The sequence below is a fragment of the Tachyglossus aculeatus genome, chromosome 18 (assembly GCF_015852505.1).
Source record: "Tachyglossus aculeatus isolate mTacAcu1 chromosome 18, mTacAcu1.pri, whole genome shotgun sequence".
NCBI classification, from domain to species: domain Eukaryota; kingdom Metazoa; phylum Chordata; class Mammalia; order Monotremata; family Tachyglossidae; genus Tachyglossus; species Tachyglossus aculeatus.
The window spans coordinates 9685967-9704741 of NC_052083.1; the positions used below are offsets into that span (position 1 = coordinate 9685967).

The window sequence follows — 18775 nt, forward strand, 5'->3', positions numbered from 1 at the left end:
CCCTTATTGGTTGTATGAGACATAATAATAATAATTGTGTGTTAAGTGCAAACTATGTGCCAGGCATTGTACTAAGCGCTGGGGGGGAAATACAAGCAAATCAAGTTGGACATACTCCCCGTCCCACATTAGGCTTACAGTCTTAATCCCCATTTTACAGAAGAGATAACTGAGGCTCAGAGAAGTGAGGTGACTTGCTCAAGGTCACACAGCAGACAAGTGACAGAGCCGGGATTAGAACACATGACCTTCTGACACCCAGACCCGTGCGCTATCCACTAGGCCATGCCGCTTCTCCTAAGACTTAAACCGCTTTGTCTTTTCTGGAGTTCATGTGAAATGCCTATTCCTTCATATTGTTGATTTTTTTTTTTTTTTTTTGGATTGGAAAGCATCATCAAAATGTCTGTTTTTAGACTAAAAGGCTCAGAATGGAGGCCTACTTTGGGAAAAAAAACCGTGTTGGAGGAAAGAAATCACTAGTCATTCCGGCAAATAAACCCCGTTTAGTTGTAAACCTTCAAAAAGGTCCTTTGTCCATATTAATTTAGGAATCACTGCTCAAGGAGCAAAGCAAGTTAACAGATATGGGCCTTTAGAGATTAGGAAGCCCCATTTTCAAATGGACAGCACTGATGTATGAACCATACGAAGGGAAGCCAACACATAGAAACTGTAGCTCAAAACCCAAGAAAACACTACAGTTAGAGCCACACTTAGGAATAAATAGATATTTAACACTAGGCCCAGAGTATAAAGTTCCTGCCCTCTAATATTTGCTTTTGGCCGGATAAACGTTTTCAGTCACTAGATCATTCAGGGAAATAAGTCTCCACAAAAGTATAGCTGAGGGGAAATTCACAATTGCCAAGGTGTTCAGAAGATAGTTTAAAAATGAAAATCAGGCTATGGAATTTTGAACGGAAAATACATTTGAAATGTTAGGTGTTGCTCTGTGTAGCTGGGGGCTAAGATTAAAATGCTTTTGACAAATTTAATTTGACTAGAATAGTCCCATAATATTTCATTTATGTCCTAAACATAAATGTACTGGCTCTCTGTACATTGTAGAGTTGAATATATTTTCATGTGATGAATGGGAGGATGCCTTTTCCGAAGAGGGAATACAGTCTGAGGCCTAAGGGTGATGAAGTTATTCAACTTAGATAAGCAGTACATTCAACCCTGAGTAGCTGAATTCTGTTCTGTCATAGCATAGAATTACCATAGGTATTGATGGAGGACTTGTAAAAATAATAATAATTGTGGTATTGGTTAAGAGCTTCCCATAATAATAATAATCATCATCATCATCAATCATATTTATTGAGCGCTTACTGTGTGCAGAGCACTATACTAAGCGCTTGGGAAGTACAAGTTGGCAACATATAGAGACAGTCCCTACCCAACAGTGGGCTCACAGTCTGAAAACAGTGGGCTCACAGTCTAAAAATAATGATGGTATTTGTTAAGCTCTTGCTATGTGCAAAGCACTGGGGGGATACAAGGTGATCAGGTTGTCCTACGTGGGGCTCACAGTCTTAATCCCTGTTTTACAGATGAGGTAACTGAGGCACAGAGAAGTGAAGTGACTTGCTCAAAGTCACACAGCCGATAAGTAGCAGAGCCGGGATTGGAACCCATGACCTCTGACTCCCAAGCTTATGCTCTTTCCACTGAGCCATTCTGCTTCCTATGTGCCAGGCACTGTACTAAATAGATGATAATCGAGTTGGACACCGTCCCTGTCCCACATGGTGCTCACAGACTTTTACTTTTCCCATTTTACAGATGAGGAAACTGAGGCACAGAGAAGTGAAGTGACATAACAGACATGTAGTGGAGCCGGGATTGAAACCCAGGTCATCCAACTCCCAGGCTCCCTCCACGAGGTCACGCTGCATCTCCACTGTACCCATTATAACACTGGGATAAACGAGCGGCTTTACCACAGAATGATTCATGTGATTCATGTTCTGTTGATATCATCTCAAAGTATTTGCCCAAGTTTTGACAAGGTGCCTCAGTTTTTAGTGAGGTGAGTCAGTGACAGCACTGATAGAAATCTGTGGGAAAACTGAACATTGAAACTATATGCAAATTGAAGCTCATTATAATAGAAAATTCACCACACCGATTTCATATGCGGAACATTACCAGGGAGGAGAGAGAAAACACAACCAAAGCACAGTTTTGTTACTACAAATACGGCAGTTCCTTTGCACGGGGAAAACCGTGTGCCATTACGATCATTGTATCGCAAGGTAGGGTGGGAGAAAGTACAGAAAAAGGCCTCCAAGATACTCAGGGGGATGAAAAAACAAAGATTTAGGTGGGGACATGTTTGAACTCTACACAGTCGTGAAGGGCGCAGATTATTCTTCACAAAAGAGAAAGAAGCAGATGATTTTGAACCGCTTCTCAGAATCATCCAGCAACTATCAACTGGCAGTCAGTCGTATTTATTTAGCGTTTATGTAGAGCTGTACTAAGCACTTGGGAGAGTACAATAGAATAACAGACACATTCCCTCCCAATGACGAGCTACATGTCTGCTGTGTGACCTTGGGCAAGTCACTTAACTTCTCTGAGCCTCAGTTACCTCATCTGTAAAATGGGGATTAAGACTGTGAGCCCCACTTGGGACAACCTGATCACCTTGTATCCCCCCCACCCCAGCACTTAGAACAGTGCTTTGCACATAGCATATATGTTTGTACATATGTATATATGTCTGTACATATTTATTACTCTATTACTCTATTTTACTTGTACATATCTATTCTATTTATTTTATTTTGTTAGTATGTTTGGTTTTGTTCTCTGTCTCCCCCTTTTAGACTGTGAGCCCACTGTTGGGTAGGGACTGTCTCTATATGTTGCCAACTTGTACTTCCCAAGCACTTAGTACAGTGCTCTGCACACAGTAAGCGCTCAATAAATATGATTGATAGTAAGCACTTAACAAATGCCATTATTATTATTATTATTATTATTACAGCTCAGGAAGACCAAATTTCCATCCCAGTCCACCTCTTGACAAGCTTTACACACAATCAGGCCTCGACATCTGTAACACGGAGTGAACCTCTGCCTCAGATTTCTAGGCAATACGTAGGAAGTTCCTTAAGGGTCAAGATCACACCTACTTTATCGTACTCTCCCAAGGCTTCATTCCAGTGCTCACTACATAGGAAGTATGTAATAAGTACCAGATAAAGATTGATTTAATGACGCAAAGGTACTCCAGGAGGTCCATACGGAGTCAAGAAATCTAGTTGTACTTTGGGAGACTCAAAGATAATTTGGTGTGGAATAGCAGCGGACAGATGGTCCGGAGGAGGCCATGGAAGGCAATTGAGCCTGGTGAGCAGCGCTCAGAAATGGAAAGAAAATCGTGCCGGCCACTGTGGTGTGAGCCCACTGTTGGGTAGGGACTGTCTCTATATGTTGCCAATTTGTACTTCCCAAGCGCTTAGTACAGTGCTCTGCACACAGTAAGCGCTCAATAAATACAATTGATGATGAGTAACAGCTGCAGCAATGTAGCTAACGGCAATCTTTACGTACACACGATTCGGACAGGATCGTCCGTCACGCATGGGGCTCATCAGCCACACTCACACACACTGTCAGTAGTATCTTTCATTCATTCATTCATTCAATCGTATTTATTGAGCGCTTACTGTGTGCAGAGCACTGTACTAAGCGCTTGGGAAGTCCAAGTTGGCAACATACAGAGACGGTCCCTACCCAACAGTGGGCTCACAGTCTAGAAGGGGGAGACAGAGAACAAAACATATTAACAAAATAAAATCAATAGAATAAATATGTACAAATAAAATAAAAAAATAAAGTAATAAATATGTGCCAGACACTGGAGTAGATACAAGTTAATCAGGTTAGACGCAGTCCGTATCCCACATGGAACTCACAGTCTTAATCCCCATTTTACAGATGAGATAACTGAGTCCCCAAAAAGTGAAGTGACTTGCCCAAGGTCACACAGCAGACAAAACGCTAAATATGACGGTGGAGCTTCTGACTCTCGTGCCTGGGTTCTAGCCGCTTCAACCTCTGGTGCTGGCACGGGGCTTCTTCCATTTATGTATTCATTTATGCCCCTCCTCAGTATGGACATATCCTGGGTATTTCTTGTGTCACTGGACTGTATTCCCTCTTAAAGGTATGCTTTCCTCTTACTTTTTAGGCTGGCTCATGAGGATGGCGACGTTTGGTAGAATAAGCTATAGTTATTGTCATTGTCATCCTCATTGTCAGTTACATTTTTCTAAAGAAAACTTGAGACCCGAGGATTAGACTGCATCATTTTTGCCTTTGCAATACAAAAAGTTCTGTAACTGCTTTCAGGTTTTGGAAAATGACTCTGAGATGCTGAGTAAGGTTTCTCTAATTCCATTCTCTCCTCTTGTGGGCTTAGTTTCAGAAGAGCTGTTATGATAAGTCTTCTTTTAGACTAATGAGTTATTTTCTGCATCAGATTTTGTGCAGCAGCTGAGCAAAGACCGAGGTGACTTGTAACATCGGTGATGGTTCAACATTGGCAAAGCTACAGAATATTAGATCTTCTCATTCCATTTGAATTTGTATTTTATGAAAATGCTCCAATATGCTGTTGAAATAAGAAACAGTCCGCATCTTCAAATGTTCTTGCCCCTGAGGTTTGTATGTTTGTGGGTGTTTAATGGTGAAGGTAATCAAGGGTGCCTACAAATATGGAGACATATATTTTAAATCAAAAACTGAAACAGCACCCCACATTCATCTCAGATATCAGATTAAAAATGAAATTCAGCAACGCAAAGCCTTTTGAGAGGCCATGAGTCTTAATGTGAGTTGGGTTTTTTTTTTCTTTAAAGTAGTGAGCTTTGTTTTCCGGATCTCTTACTGTCGCCTCCCTTAGGATTTTTGTTGTTTTTCTTTTTTCATTGTTGTAATCCCATTTCGTCAGTGCATATGGCTCTTTTCTTTCTTGGTATTTTTCAAGAGATAACCTATATCTTCAATTTATTAATAGCTACGTGGAGCATTTTGGGAAACAGAAGGGATTTTGGAAGTGTAAGCCTCCTCTTTTTATATAAAAAAAGCTCTGAAGCCTCTAAAATCTCCTCTATGATGATTGACCCTCATCAGAGTCGACTCACCCTCTTAGGGGGAGGGGACCTTCAGTTTCCAAACATGATCATCATAAATGGTATTTACTGAGCGCTTTTCTCTTCAGAGCAGGGATGGTCAACTTTCTGAATTGTGTGTGGTTGTAATGATGAGGACTATCGTTTTCTAGGGATTGAGGTGAGAACACCTTTCCTTAGACTTTGTCCACTTTCCAATAGGTCCGAAGCAGCTGTAACCCAAGAAATAATTATGTTCAAGGAACATTTATTTGCTTTATGTCTGTTACTTATTAGATTAGAAAAGGAATTAATGTTCCTCTTCTCTTGTGTTCTGTCTTACAAGTATTTTTCCATTTTCATTATTTCCCCCCGTTTTGGGCTGTGATGGATTATTAGCTACATTTTACGGGCATTCATTTTTTCTTTGCTTTAAATTTCCATAATTTTGTTTCATATTGTTCAAAAATGCAATTCCTTTAGCTGCAGACCTGGCACAGAATGTAAGGATGTGGATACGCAAAGCACCATTAAAGTCCTTCTGCCCCAAATTATAGAGTCCCATGCAAGTTTTGTGCTGTAATAAATAAAATAGGATTTGTCAGTTTTAATGAAATGGAGTAGTTTTTATCCATAGTATATTACAGAAAGGGGCTATTTATTCTCCTCTCTGGATCAGAAACAGTGATAACCTCTTGGGTTATCACTGGAGCTACCGAAGCAAAATTTGGTAGCCCCAGTTTTGGCTAGCTAGAAAGGTTTCATGAATTAAGGAACAAGAATGGGATAATAGCTGCGTCTTTGTCTGTGGTGGATCAATGTAATCTAGTATTTGGACTCCAAAAATTGCAACAGGATGCTTGAACATGTTGTGAAATGGTTGCCTGCCACAACTAGCTGATCCTAACATTTAGGAAGGCACTTCCTAGCATGCCCAAATTTCCCTCTACCTCCCAAACGTGCCATCCATTAATCCATTATTGGCCACTTGTCCAGTAATTTATCAGAATCCCTTCTGATCTTACTGCTATTCTCATCCCACACAACTTCCTGTGGTAATGAATCCCAGATGCTGTACCACCCGCTGTCCGAAGAAGTGTTTCATTTTGTTTGTTTTGAAGCTGCCACCTTCCTGCTTCGGTGGGTGCTCATATTCCTGATTTTATGGGATTTGGTGAAGAGCAATTCCGTTTTCACCCTGTCACCCCCTTCATGATTGGAGAGTGGACTTCAGTCACGTCCACTCTCCGCCTTTGTTTTTCCAGCCCAAAGAGAGCTAATCTTTTCAATCTGCCCTCATGCGGAAGCTTCTCCATTCACCTGATCACCTTGGTTGCCCTTCTCTGTGCCTTCTCCAGCTCTGATTTGACTTCTCCCTGGAGAAGAGAACCTCAGTGCTTCGCAGTTTGCAATCTGTGGCAATCTACTTCGGTATTTTCCAAATCCCACCTGCAAAATTGGGCTCCAACTCTAAGATCGTGGATCCCTTTTGAGATCTTACCTAAACTCTATCCTTTGGAATGTCAGTCGATTCAGGTATTTCACAGGATTAATATAAGCTTTCCATACGCTTATTTTTTCCTGTCTTTAGGCTATCCCCTTGAGGGGGAACTCGAATTTAATATGGCCCAAGTGGAACTATAATCAATCAATGGTATTTATCGAGCACTTAGTTTGTGCAGAACACTGTTCCAAGTGCTCGAGAGCGTACAGTCCTCTTTTCTCCTAACTCCTCTCTTCCTCCCTTTCCCATCACTGACAGCATCCACCTCCTCCCTGGTCCACGAGCTCACAACTTTGTTGTCATTTTTGGTTCCTCTATTTCAGATTCCCCCATCATACATCCAAGACCGTGCGGTTCTTTTATAATAGTTCATAGATTGATTAGATCTAGCATAGCGAGCACTTTAACAAATCCCCTGATTATCGTCATCTATTATTCATAGCACTTCTACCTCTGGGTGGCCGCAGTGTCATTTGACAGGACTTTTGGTGTCCGAGCAATCCCAGACGTCCAGGGACCAGGTACCTTGCTAGATTTTCACGGGCCCGGCGGGTTTTTTGAAGACAGGGATCACATTTCCTGAGCCCCTCGTTCAGTGCTCTGCTCAGCTGTAGTAGCTCAAAGAGTTCTGTTGATATTTCTTCATACAGCAGGTGGTGAGCATATGGAATTTATTACCACAGGGAGCTGTGCAGCAGAAAATATCAGCGTGTTCAAGAAAGGGTTGAACACATTCAAGGCCTTTATACGTTATGGGGGGGGAAATGTAGGATAAATCGATCCAGGGTGTTCATTGATCTTGTACCATGTGCAGAGCACTGTCCTAAGCGCTTTGGGGAGTACAATACAGCAGAGTCAGCACATCCCATGCCCACAAGGAGCTTGCAGTCATGAGGGGGTGACGGATGAACTTAAAGTGCTGGGGGCTGAGGATGGGATGAGTACTCAGAGGGTACGGGGAGAGTGGTGGTCTGGCGGATATAGAGGGGAAGCATTAGCTATGTTGGTACATTCCTAAACATTACGATGGCTATTAAGGAGGGCAGTCTTCAAACAGTGCTTTTAAGGTGCCTATTTCAGAAATCAGCTTACCATTGGTCCAGCACAGTAATGGCATTTCGTACGTTCTTCGGTGTCCTGCCTTGCACCTCCTTACCACTTCCTACCCCGATGCTATAATAATAATAATGGCATTTATTGAGCACTTACTATGTGCAAAGCACGGTTCTAAGCGCTGTGGGGGGGGATTACAAAATGATCAGGTTGTCCCACGGGGGGCTCACAGTCTTAATCCCCACTTTACAGATGAGGGAACTAAAGGCGCAGAGAAGCAAAGTGACTTGCCCAAAGTCACACCACTGACAATTGGCGGAGCTGGGATTTGAATCCATGATCTCTGACTCCAAAGCCCGGGCTCTTTCCATTGAGCCATGCTGCTTCTCCAGCTACCCAGTTACCATTTCCTAACTCATCCCACCTTTGTCCATTTCACTGCCTAGCCTTTCTTCCCGCTGACCTACCCATCCTGCCTGGTTCACATCACCGCCAACCCATCCTGGTGCTTTCTACATCCCCTCCTCCTCTTCTCGTCTTTTCCCATCTCCCTGACACCCTGTCGCCCCTTCCAACCCTCACTCCTTCTTCATTAGATGTTGTTATGATCCACTTTAGCACTGGTTGTTTCTCCAGCTGCTTTGAGCACTTCTGGATCATGGATTTTATGGATGTAAAGATGATAATGGATGGATTGTGTAATATTTTTTTTAATTAATGGTATTTATTAAGGGCTTACTATGTGCCAGGCACTATACTAAGCTCTGGGGTGGGGTGCATAGCACATTTCAAGACTACAAGCTGGGCTCTGGAGGGCAAGCTTCCTGTGAGCAGGGAACATGTCAATCAACTCTCTTGTATTGTAATAATGATAATAATAATAATGGCATTTATTAAGCGCTTACTATGTGCAAAGCACTGTTCTAAGCACTGGGGAGGTTACAAGGTGATCAGGTTGTCCCACGGGGGCTCACAGTCTTAATCCTCATTTTACAGATGAGGTAACTGAGGCACAGAGAAGTTAAGTGACTTGCCCAAAGTCACACAGCTGACAACTGGCGGAGCCAGGATTTGAACCCATGACCTCTGACTCCAAAGCCCATGCTCTTTTCCACTGAGCCACGCTGCTTCTCTATTGTACTCTCCCAAGTGCTCAGTACCGGGCTCTGCACACAGTAAGCCCTCAGTAAATGCCATTGATTGATTGCTTGATCGATTACTTATTTCAGCTCCTCTTACTCACCATAATTTTCCCACTGCTGCAACAGAAGCAGTTTTCCTTTCTTTCAGGATTTCCTACAGACCCACTTGAGACCTTCCCAGATGAGCTCTTTTGCTACCCTTATTATGATAATGCTCACCACCACAGCAGAAATGCATTTAGCCGTTACTAGATCCCTCAGGCTCTCCTACCGTGTTGGGAGGTTGCGTTCTAGAAGAACCCACATTAAGGAAAACTCAAGTTGCAGTACTTGCCCCGTATCAGATGCTGAATGCATGTGCATTCTCAGCCCTACTGAAAGCTCACCTCCTCCAGGAGGACTTCCCAGACTGAGCCTCCTCCTTCCTCTCCCCTTCCTCTCCCTCCCCATCCCCCCTTGCCTCCTTCCCCTCCCCACAGCACCTGTATATATATATATATATATATATGTATAGAGTAATAAATACATACAAACATACATATATATGTATATATATACATATATATGTATGTTTGTATGTATTTATTACTCTATTTTTAAATTTATTTTATTTGTACATATTTATTCTTTTTATTTTATTTTGTTAATATGTTTTGTTCTCTGCCCCCCCCTTCTAGACTGTGAGCCCACTGTTGGTTAGGGACCATCTCTATATGTTGCCAACTTGGACTTCCCAAGCGCTTAGTACAGTGCTCTGCACACAGTAAGCGCTCAATAAATACGATTGAATGAATGAATGTGTACAGCTGTTTCTTCTACACCATACCGTGCTGTATCCAGACAGGTGTATGTCTTTGGAAGAACATCCCCTATCCTGACATCGTGTTCTATCCAAACTTCAGTGTGAAAACAGGAGTAATAGTAAAAATGATGATAATAGTGATATTTAAGTGCTTATTATGTGCCAAGTTCTGGGTGGATATGGTGGAATCAAATCATGCAAGGACCTGGTCATGTGGGACTCCCAGTCTTCATCCCCATTTTACAGATGAGGGTAACAGGCCCAGAGAAGCAAAGTGACTTGCCCAAGGTCACCCAGCAGACAGGTGGCAGACTCGGGATTAAACCCAGGTCTTTCTGACTCCCGGGCCCATGCTTTTAACCATTAGGACATGCTGCTTCTCGACTGTTCTTAATTTACTTCTCAATTCTCAATAATTGATTGATTAATTTGGATTGGCCGCTCCGCGCACAGTAAGTGCTCAATAAATGCGATTGCATTGAATGAAGAAATACAATTGACTGACCGCTCTGTGCACAGTAAGCTGTCAATAAATACGATTGGATTGAATAAATACAATTGACTGACCGCTCTGCATACTGTAAGCGCTCAATAAATACGATTGAATTGAATATACAATTGACTGACCGCTCTGCACACAGTAAGCTCTCAATAAATACGATTGCATTGAATGAAGAAATACAATTGACTGACCACTCTGCACACAGTAAGCACTCAATAAATACGATTGCATTCAATGAAGAAATACAATTGACTGACCGCTCTGCGCACAGTAAGCACTCAATAAATACGATTGCATTAAATGAAGAAATACAATTGACTGACCACCCTACGCACAGTAAGCACTCAATAAATACAATTGAATTGAATGAAAAAATACATATATACCTGTATATATGTATATATGTTTGTATGCATTTATTACTCTATTTACTTTATTTGTACATATTTATTCTATTTATTTTATTTTGTTAATATGTTTTGTTCTGTTGTCTGTCTCCCCCTTCTAGACTGTGAGCCCACTGTTGGGTAGGGGTCGTCTCTCTAGGTTGCCAACTTGTACTTCCCAAGCGCTTAGTACAGTGCTCTGCACACAGTAAGCGCTCAATAAATATGAATGAATTGGCACATTGGCATAAGATTCTGAATGGCCTTCTCATTTCCCTGGCTACAATTTCTCAGAACTGGGAGTTTTTAACTAAGCAAATTGAATTTTAATGAATCTATCAACCAGTGGTATTTATGGCGTCCCTACTGTGTGTAGAGGCCTGAATTTGTTGCTCGGGAAAGGACAATCCAGTAGATTTGGTGGCCATGATCCCTGTCCACAAGAAGCTTACAGTCTACCTGAACTTGGGACTTATCCAAGGTGCAGGAAGAGTGACGCACCCACTGACCAATATCAAGTCATACCAGTTATTCATTTCACTAGCATGCTTACTTTTTTCTTTCCATAAACCACTGAGAGTGCCGATAAATACACGGCGAGAGTTTCTTAGCTTTCATGAAATGACTTATGCTAAGGTTCTATTCATTTTCATCCCTGTCCATTCTGATGCAATTTTACAGGGCCTGGGGAAAAGGGAAGCAGTCCTCATCTAAGAGTGCTTAAGAAAATGGATCACTGACACCAGCTAGCAAGCAAACTTCAGAAAAACAATTAAGATTATCTCTAAAATGTAGTAAATGAAAGAGATGTTAAGGGTTCGCTATTGTTCTATATTGAGGTAAAGTAAAGAATCAGTAATAAAAACTCACATGTCCTTTAGCTACTCTTAAATCAACTTGGGACAATTCAGTTGAGCTTGGAACTGTGTCTTGCCTTCATACTTGAGGTTTGGATTCTGACCTTCAGATTCCCAATTCACATTTTTATTTTAATCCAGTCTTTTTTGAATTTCCTGGGGATTAAATGATTACACAGAATTGTTCAGTACCAAATGAGATGCAGAAGAGCATAATACCCACCAATTCCAGCTCACTTCTAGGAACTATCATCAGGTTTTCTATGAAAGGACAGTGGAGAATTCACAGCAATTAAGTGAAATTGAGAAAATTATGAAATTACAGGTCAACATCAACATCAAATGATAATGCGTGAAAACCTTTAAGACCAAAATTACAAATGGCAAGGTTTCTCTTGTTTATTTTAATTGTTTCAAAATGGGGCAAATTAACCCAACCACGAAATGGACCAACTCCTTGCCAGCTCTGATTCCCTCCTCTCTCCCCCAGTTAATAGGGTCTTTAAGTTATGAAATTAGTGAAAGAAAACACTAAGGAAAACATTTAACCCTCTCATAAAAGTTTGTTTATTTGCTCTTTTCCACTTTGGGGAAAAACCTCCCCAAACAGTATTACAAGTTTTAACCTCGAAGGGATTTAGTATTGCAAAAAGTAGAACTTTGAAAATAAAGTTTAATAGTAGCCTGGAAAAACAAACCATTATCTACAAATGAGCAAATGCAAGGCATAAAAGAATCTCTATTTTTAGGATATGGAGTAAGTGTTTCTTATCTGTTCTCTATGTTGCTCTTAAGGTATGATGGATTAGATTGCGAGTGTAATTATTGTTAAAGGCAGCCTAAAATGGGGTTTGGGGAACATGTTTCATGTGGTTTTAAAAGCAACTCAGGGGTTTTGGTAGTAGCAAGGACTTTCAGTTAAACTAATAAAATTCTTAGTTTGGGCTTTCTGGGTCTTTCACAGTTCTAGGCCCAATAACCTCTGCTACAATTTAGCAGTTTTGACCCAAGTTAGACCAATGGTTCATCCAGCCCAGCAGTCTTTAGTCTTTGGTAAACCCCTTGTGGGCAGGGATCACATCTACCAACTCTGTTACATTGTAGCTTCCCAAGAGGTTAGTATAGTGCTCTAGTAAGCGTTCAGTAAACAGCAATGATTGATTGACCTACGGCATCAGGAAGGTTGGAAGAACTGGAATGGTGTTTGCCCTTTTGATGTCTACAGTCATGACTGGAGAAGCAGTGAGGCCTAATGGAAGGAGGGCGGGCTTGGGAGTCAGAAGACTTGGGTTCTAATCCCGGCTCTGCCACTTGCTGTGTGATCCTGGGCGAGTTACATAACTTCTCAGGGCTTCCTCATCTGTAAAGTGGGGATCAGTCAATCAATCAATAGTATTTATTGAGCGCTTACTGTATGCAGAGCACTGTGCTAAGCGCTTGGGAAGTACAAGTTGGCAACATATAGAGACAGTCCCTAACCAACAGTGGGCTCACAGTCTAAAAAAAAATGCAATACCTGTCTTCCCTTCTGCTTAGATTGTGAGCCCCATGGGGAACAGGGATTGGGCCTGACCTGATTGTCTTGTATCTACCCCAGCGTTTAGAACAGTGCTTGATCCATCATAAGCACATAACAAATACTATAATTATCATTGAGTATAAGCTTTCTAACATCCCCACATTCTCTTTGCTAATTACGTGCTATGAACCTCTCATCCATTAAATTATCCAAGTCCCTCTTGAGTTTAGGGATATTTTCAGCCTGTGATAATGAATGTCATGAGCATGAGTCCTTTGCTACAGCTTCAAGGGGCAAGACATCTTCAGGGGCAGAGTTGCTGGGTTGGCAAAGCCTCTGTCTGCCCTCTGATGAAGCGCTTAGTACAGTGCTCTGTACACAGTAAGCGCTCAATAAATACGATTGAATGAATGAAATGTGTCCAGAGAAAAGAGTGCATCTAGCTGGCTATGGTGATCAATCAGTCAATCAATTAATGGTATTTATTGAGAAGCAGCGTGGCTCAGTGGAAAGAGCCCAGGCTTGGGAGTCAGAGCTCATGGGTTCGAATTCTGGCTCTCCCATTTGTCAGCTGTGTGACTTTGGGCAAGTCACTTAACTTCTCTGTGCCTCAGTTACTTCATCTGTAAAATGGGGATTAAAATTGTGAGCCCCACGTGGGACAACCTGATCACCTTATATCCTCCCCAGTGCTTAGTACAGTGCTTTGCACATAGTAAACGTTTAACAAATGCCATGAAGGCCTTCCCAGACTGAGACCCCTCCTTCCTCTCCCCCTCCTCCCCCTCCCCATCCCCCCATCTTACCTCCTTCCCCTCCCCACAGCACCTGTATATATGTATATATGTTTGTACGTATTTATTACTCCATTTATTTTATTTGTACATATTTATTCTATTTATTTTATTTTGTTAATATGTTTTGTTCTCTGTCTCCCATTTTTAGACTGTGAGCCCACTGTTGGGTAGGGACCATCTCTATATGTTGCCAACTTGTACTTCCCAAGCGCTTAGTACAGTGCTGTGCACACAGTAAGCACTCAATAAATACGATTGAATGAATGAAATGAATGAATTTATTGAGCACTTATTGGGTGCAGAGCACTGTTCTAAATGCTTGGAAGAGTACAATATAATAGATTCCATTTTTTAAAAAGTGCTTACTATGTGCCAGGCATAGTACTTCGCACTGGGGTAGACATAAGCTATAAGGTCGGACACGGTCCCTGTCTCACATGGGGCTCACAATCTTAATCCCCATTTTACAGATGAGGTAACTGAGGCACAGAGAGGTGAAGTAACTGCCGAGGTCACATAGCAGACAAGTGGAGGAGCCGGGATTAGAACCCAGATCCTTTAACTCCGAGGCCCATGCAGGGCTATCCACTAAGCCACGCAGCTTCTTATTTGTGAAGTTATGAAGCAGCATTTTGTAGTGGATAGGGCACGGGCCTGGGAACCAGAAGGTCGTGGGTTCTAATCCCGGCTCTGCCATCTGTCTGCTGTGTGACTTTGGGCAAGTCACTTGACTTCTCTGGATCTCAGTTACCTCATCTGGAAAATGGGGATTGAGACTGTGAGCCCCATGTGGGACAGGGACTGTATCCAACCTGATCTGCTTGTATTCACCCCAGCGCTTAGTACAGTGCCTGGCACATAGTTAAGAGCTTAACAAGTACCATAATAATTATTATTATTATGAATGTGTCAAAGTACATGGCTGTTGCCCCTGGGCACATCATCCAATCTGTCTACAGCTTTATTCTCTGGGAAGGGGAGGGTATCTGGTTAACCTTTGAGTTGGGACTGAAAATTCCTTCTTTAATTTCAGTCACTCAATCAACCATATTTATCGAGTGTGTGCAGAGCACTGTATACTAAGCGCTTGGGAGAGTACAAGAAAACAGAGTCGGTAGACACGTTCCCTGCCCGCTTGTGGAACTGAAGCTGGGGAGAAAAAAAGACGCGAGAGCACACACTGTAGATCCAGGTCAGCCAATTCCCAAGGACATCACCTTCTTCTTAATTGCTGCCTGGAAATCAAACTGTTTGGGGAGGACCTCTGTCCTTAAATGACCCTCTTTTGGGACCCAGAGCTTAAGTGATAACCTGAAAGAGCAGTGTGGAGAGAGCTGTTAAGCTGGAGAAGCTTTCCCTTCTCGTCTCTCCTGGGGAAGATGCCCAGTGAACTTGAATGGAATGCAATCTAAGGAGCAATGAACACTCCAAACCCTCCAAACGAGTATGTGTGTGTGTTTGTGTGTACACATGTGTGCATAGCACCTGATTTTTCCTAAAAGACAATGTAATACTTTCTAGACTGTGAGCCCGTTGTTGGGTAGGGACCCTCTCTGTGTGTTGCCGACTTGTACTTCCCAAGTGCTTAGTACAGTGCTCTGCACACAGTAAGCGCTCAATAAATACGATTGAATGAATGAATGAATTTAATTTCTCACAAGCCATGCATTGTAAGTTGATTGCATGGGGCGGGCCACTGAAGTCAGTCAATCCATCAGTCATATTTATTGAGCGCTTATCATGTGCAGAACACTATACTAAGTGCTTGAGAGGGTACAGTATAATAATATAACAGACATATTCCCTGCCCACAGAGAGCTTACAGTCTGGAGGGGAGACAGACATTAATGTAAATGAATAAATTAGAGATCCGGACATAAGTGTTGTGGGGCTGGGAGGAGAGGTGAATAAAGGGAACAAGTCAGGGTGATGCAGAAGGGAGCTGAAGGAAAGGAAAAGTGGACTTAGGGAAGGCTTCGTGGAGGAGGATTCCCAAGCATGAAGGCCCAAGTCTGTTCTGCCGTTTTTGAGGAGAGCGGAGACTCCTTCTTGGACATGCTCTGACAACCAAAGCCGGGGTGTGGCTGCTTCCCTAGCAGGCTTGTGGAAGGAGCAGACGGGGGGCTTTGCCCTCAGAAACTTGCCCTCCTGGAGCTGAACTCAGGAGAAACAGGGTCAGAATCGATCCAGTGCTCTGGGCCTTTGAAAGAAACTGCACAAATACAAAATAGAATTGTACTGTGCTGTTAGTGCTGAATAAAAACGTGGAAGTCACTTCACTACAACCGTTCGTTAAAAACCCCTGCAAGGCAGAGAGAGAACTTTGATGTTATTTCATGTGCTGTTAATATTTGGATTTTCAAAAGGCGTTTTTCTCTCTTCTAGGCCTTCAGGACTAAGGACGGTTACCTTGTGGTGGGAGCAGGGAATGACCAACAGTTCACCATGGTGTGTAAGGTAATGAATGTCCAATTTGAAAATGGGAAGCCACTAGCCTTTTGAATGTGAAAACATAAGGTTAAACTCAGTGAGGTGGGAGAGAAGACAGATGGCATAACTTGGAATTACACAATTTGCAGGAAGCCAATGACATTAAAAGAAGGATGCCATTAAATTGCATACCCCCCCTTCACTGAGTTCTTATGGGGACACTTCCCAGAGGGAATATCTCCATATAGAAAGAACTGGTCATACCTAATATTAATCACACTGGGGTCCCAGGAATTAATGACATCATCCACGGTGTAGCTTGAAGCGACACGGCGTAGTGGATAGATCATGAGCCTAGGTGTCAGAAGATTGTGGGTTCCAATTCCAGCTCTGCCACTTGTCTGCTGTGTGACCTTGGGCAAGTCACTTCACTTCTCTGGGCCTCAGTTATTCTGTAAAATGGGGATTAAGACTGTGGGCCCCAGGTGGGACAACCTGATTACCTTGTATCTACCCCAGCGCTTAGAATAGTACTTGGCACATAGTAAGTGCTTAACAAATGCCATCACTATTCAGCGCTTAGTACAGTGCCTGGCACATAGCGCTTAAATACTATCATTATTCAGCACTTAGTACAGTGCCTGACACATAGTAAGCACTTAACAAATACCACAATTATTATTATTATTTTTATCCAAATCAGCCCCGTGCCTGTATTTTGTAATTAGGGCTTCAAGTAATAAATTTAGGTTCCACCCAAAAGGAGGCCACTAATCCAGAGTAAAAGAGAAAATGGACTCTCCCAGGAGAAAAGTGGACAAATCTTTATGAATGTGCTTTCTACTAGGCTGCTTAACTTTGAAGCAGCTTGGCCTAGTGGATAAAGTGGGACTGGGAGTCAGAAGGACCTGAGTACTAATCCCAGTTTCACCTCTAGTCTTCCGTGTGACCCTGGGCAAGTCACTTTACTTCTCTGTGCCCCAGTTTCCTTGTCTGTAGAATGGGGATTAAAACTGTGAGCTCCACATGGGACAGGGACTGTGTCTAACCTGATTTGCTTGTATTGAGCCCAGTGCCTGGTACATAATAAGCATTTAACAAATGCCACAATTATTATTATTCTTAGTCCCAAGGTTTTGGTTGATGATGGGGAAACTAGAGAAGCAGGCAGTCTAGTGGAATAGAGCACAGGCCTGGGAGTAAGAAGGACCTGGGTTCTAATCCCGGCTCTGCCACTCGACTTCTGTATGTCCTTGGGCAAGTCTTTTAACTTCTCTGTGCAGCTTCCTCATCTGTGTCCAATCTGATCAGCTCATATCTACCCCAGTGCTTATTAGAGTGCCTGGCACATAGTAAGACCTTAACAAATAGCGTAAAAATAAAAAAATGAACCAAAAGACTATGGAATCTTTCACTGATCTTTAGGTAGTTGAGGTGTGGCTCAGTGGAAAGAGCACAGGCTTTGGAGTCAGAGGTCATGTATTCAAATCCCAGCTCTGCCAATTGTCAGCTGTGTGATTTTGGGCAAGTCATTTAACTTCTCTGTGCCTCAGTTACCTCATCTGTAAAATGGGGATTAAGGCTGTGAGCCCCACCATGGGACAACCTGATCACCTTGTAACCTCCCCAGCGTTTAGAACAGTGCTTTGCACATAGTAAGCGCTTAATAAATGTCATTATTATTATTATCCTTGTTGGTGAACAGTTGCTCTGAATGAGCAGCAGTTAACTCATCAACACCTTCATCCATTTCAGAATCAATTTACTGATCACCTTGTAACCTCCCCAGCGCTTAGAACAGTGCTTTGCACATAGTAAGCGCTTAATAAATGTCATTATTATTATTATCCTTGTTGGTGAACAGTTGCTCTGAATGAGCAGCAGTTAACTCATCAACACCTTCATCCATTTCAGGATCAATTTACTGCCTCATTTAACAACTTTCTCGGGTATCTGCATCAGGAGCTCTTCAACTCCTTGAAAATCTTAATCTAAACTGTGGACACAGATTTTTCCCAAGATTTATTCTTCTGGATTGCTTAAAAGCACAGTCCAGGGGCTATGGGGCGGGGTGGGATTCACTTACCTGTGGCACTAACCCAGAACATCGGAGCCAGTCGGAGGTGTGGAAGGGGGAAGGTACTAAAAATGTAGGTTGTAGCCCCAGAGTGGTTGTGTCCTGGAGTGACTGTAACCCAGGTTCAGCCATCGAACAATACTGGTTGTGACCCCGGGGATACAGTTCTGCAGAGATTTGTGACTTTGGGCAACCTTCATAAAGGAGGGGTCATGGGGAAGTGCACTGCAGGCTCATACATAAGTGAATCTGCTGCATAATTTGAATAAGATCTCAAAGCACAGAGAACCGTAGTTTCTAATCAGACTTTGAAATGAAGGTTCATTGTTTAACATTTCCTGCATGTGATCTTCAAATTTTATAAAAAGTCCTGGCCGTGAGCCCACAGCGTAATGTAACCCTCACGGAAGCCATTGTGAAAATGGGTCTTTGGGGAAATCGTTCCAAAGAATTCAGTCAAATATTCCCTAAAACCTGGAGAGTTGCTTCCATTCGATAGTCAACAAAACAGTCTTAACTTGGTTTGGCTGTTTGTTTGAATTTTATTTCAGGCCACTGCTTTTGTTTCAAGGCA

At 42.4% G+C, this 18775-nt stretch overlaps 1 protein-coding gene across 5 annotated transcripts in view; it reads left to right on the forward strand.

The window, feature by feature from the left end:
* SUGCT (succinyl-CoA:glutarate-CoA transferase) overlaps window positions 1-18775 on the forward strand; it is a 389451-nt gene that overhangs the window by 97617 nt on the left and 273059 nt on the right. For all 5 annotated transcript variants that reach the window (XM_038760523.1, XM_038760522.1, XM_038760521.1 and 2 more), the window contains exon 10: window positions 16080-16151. In XM_038760523.1, coding sequence (XP_038616451.1) covers window positions 16080-16151 — 72 coding nt within the window. The remainder of the gene's footprint in view (window positions 1-16079; window positions 16152-18775) is intronic.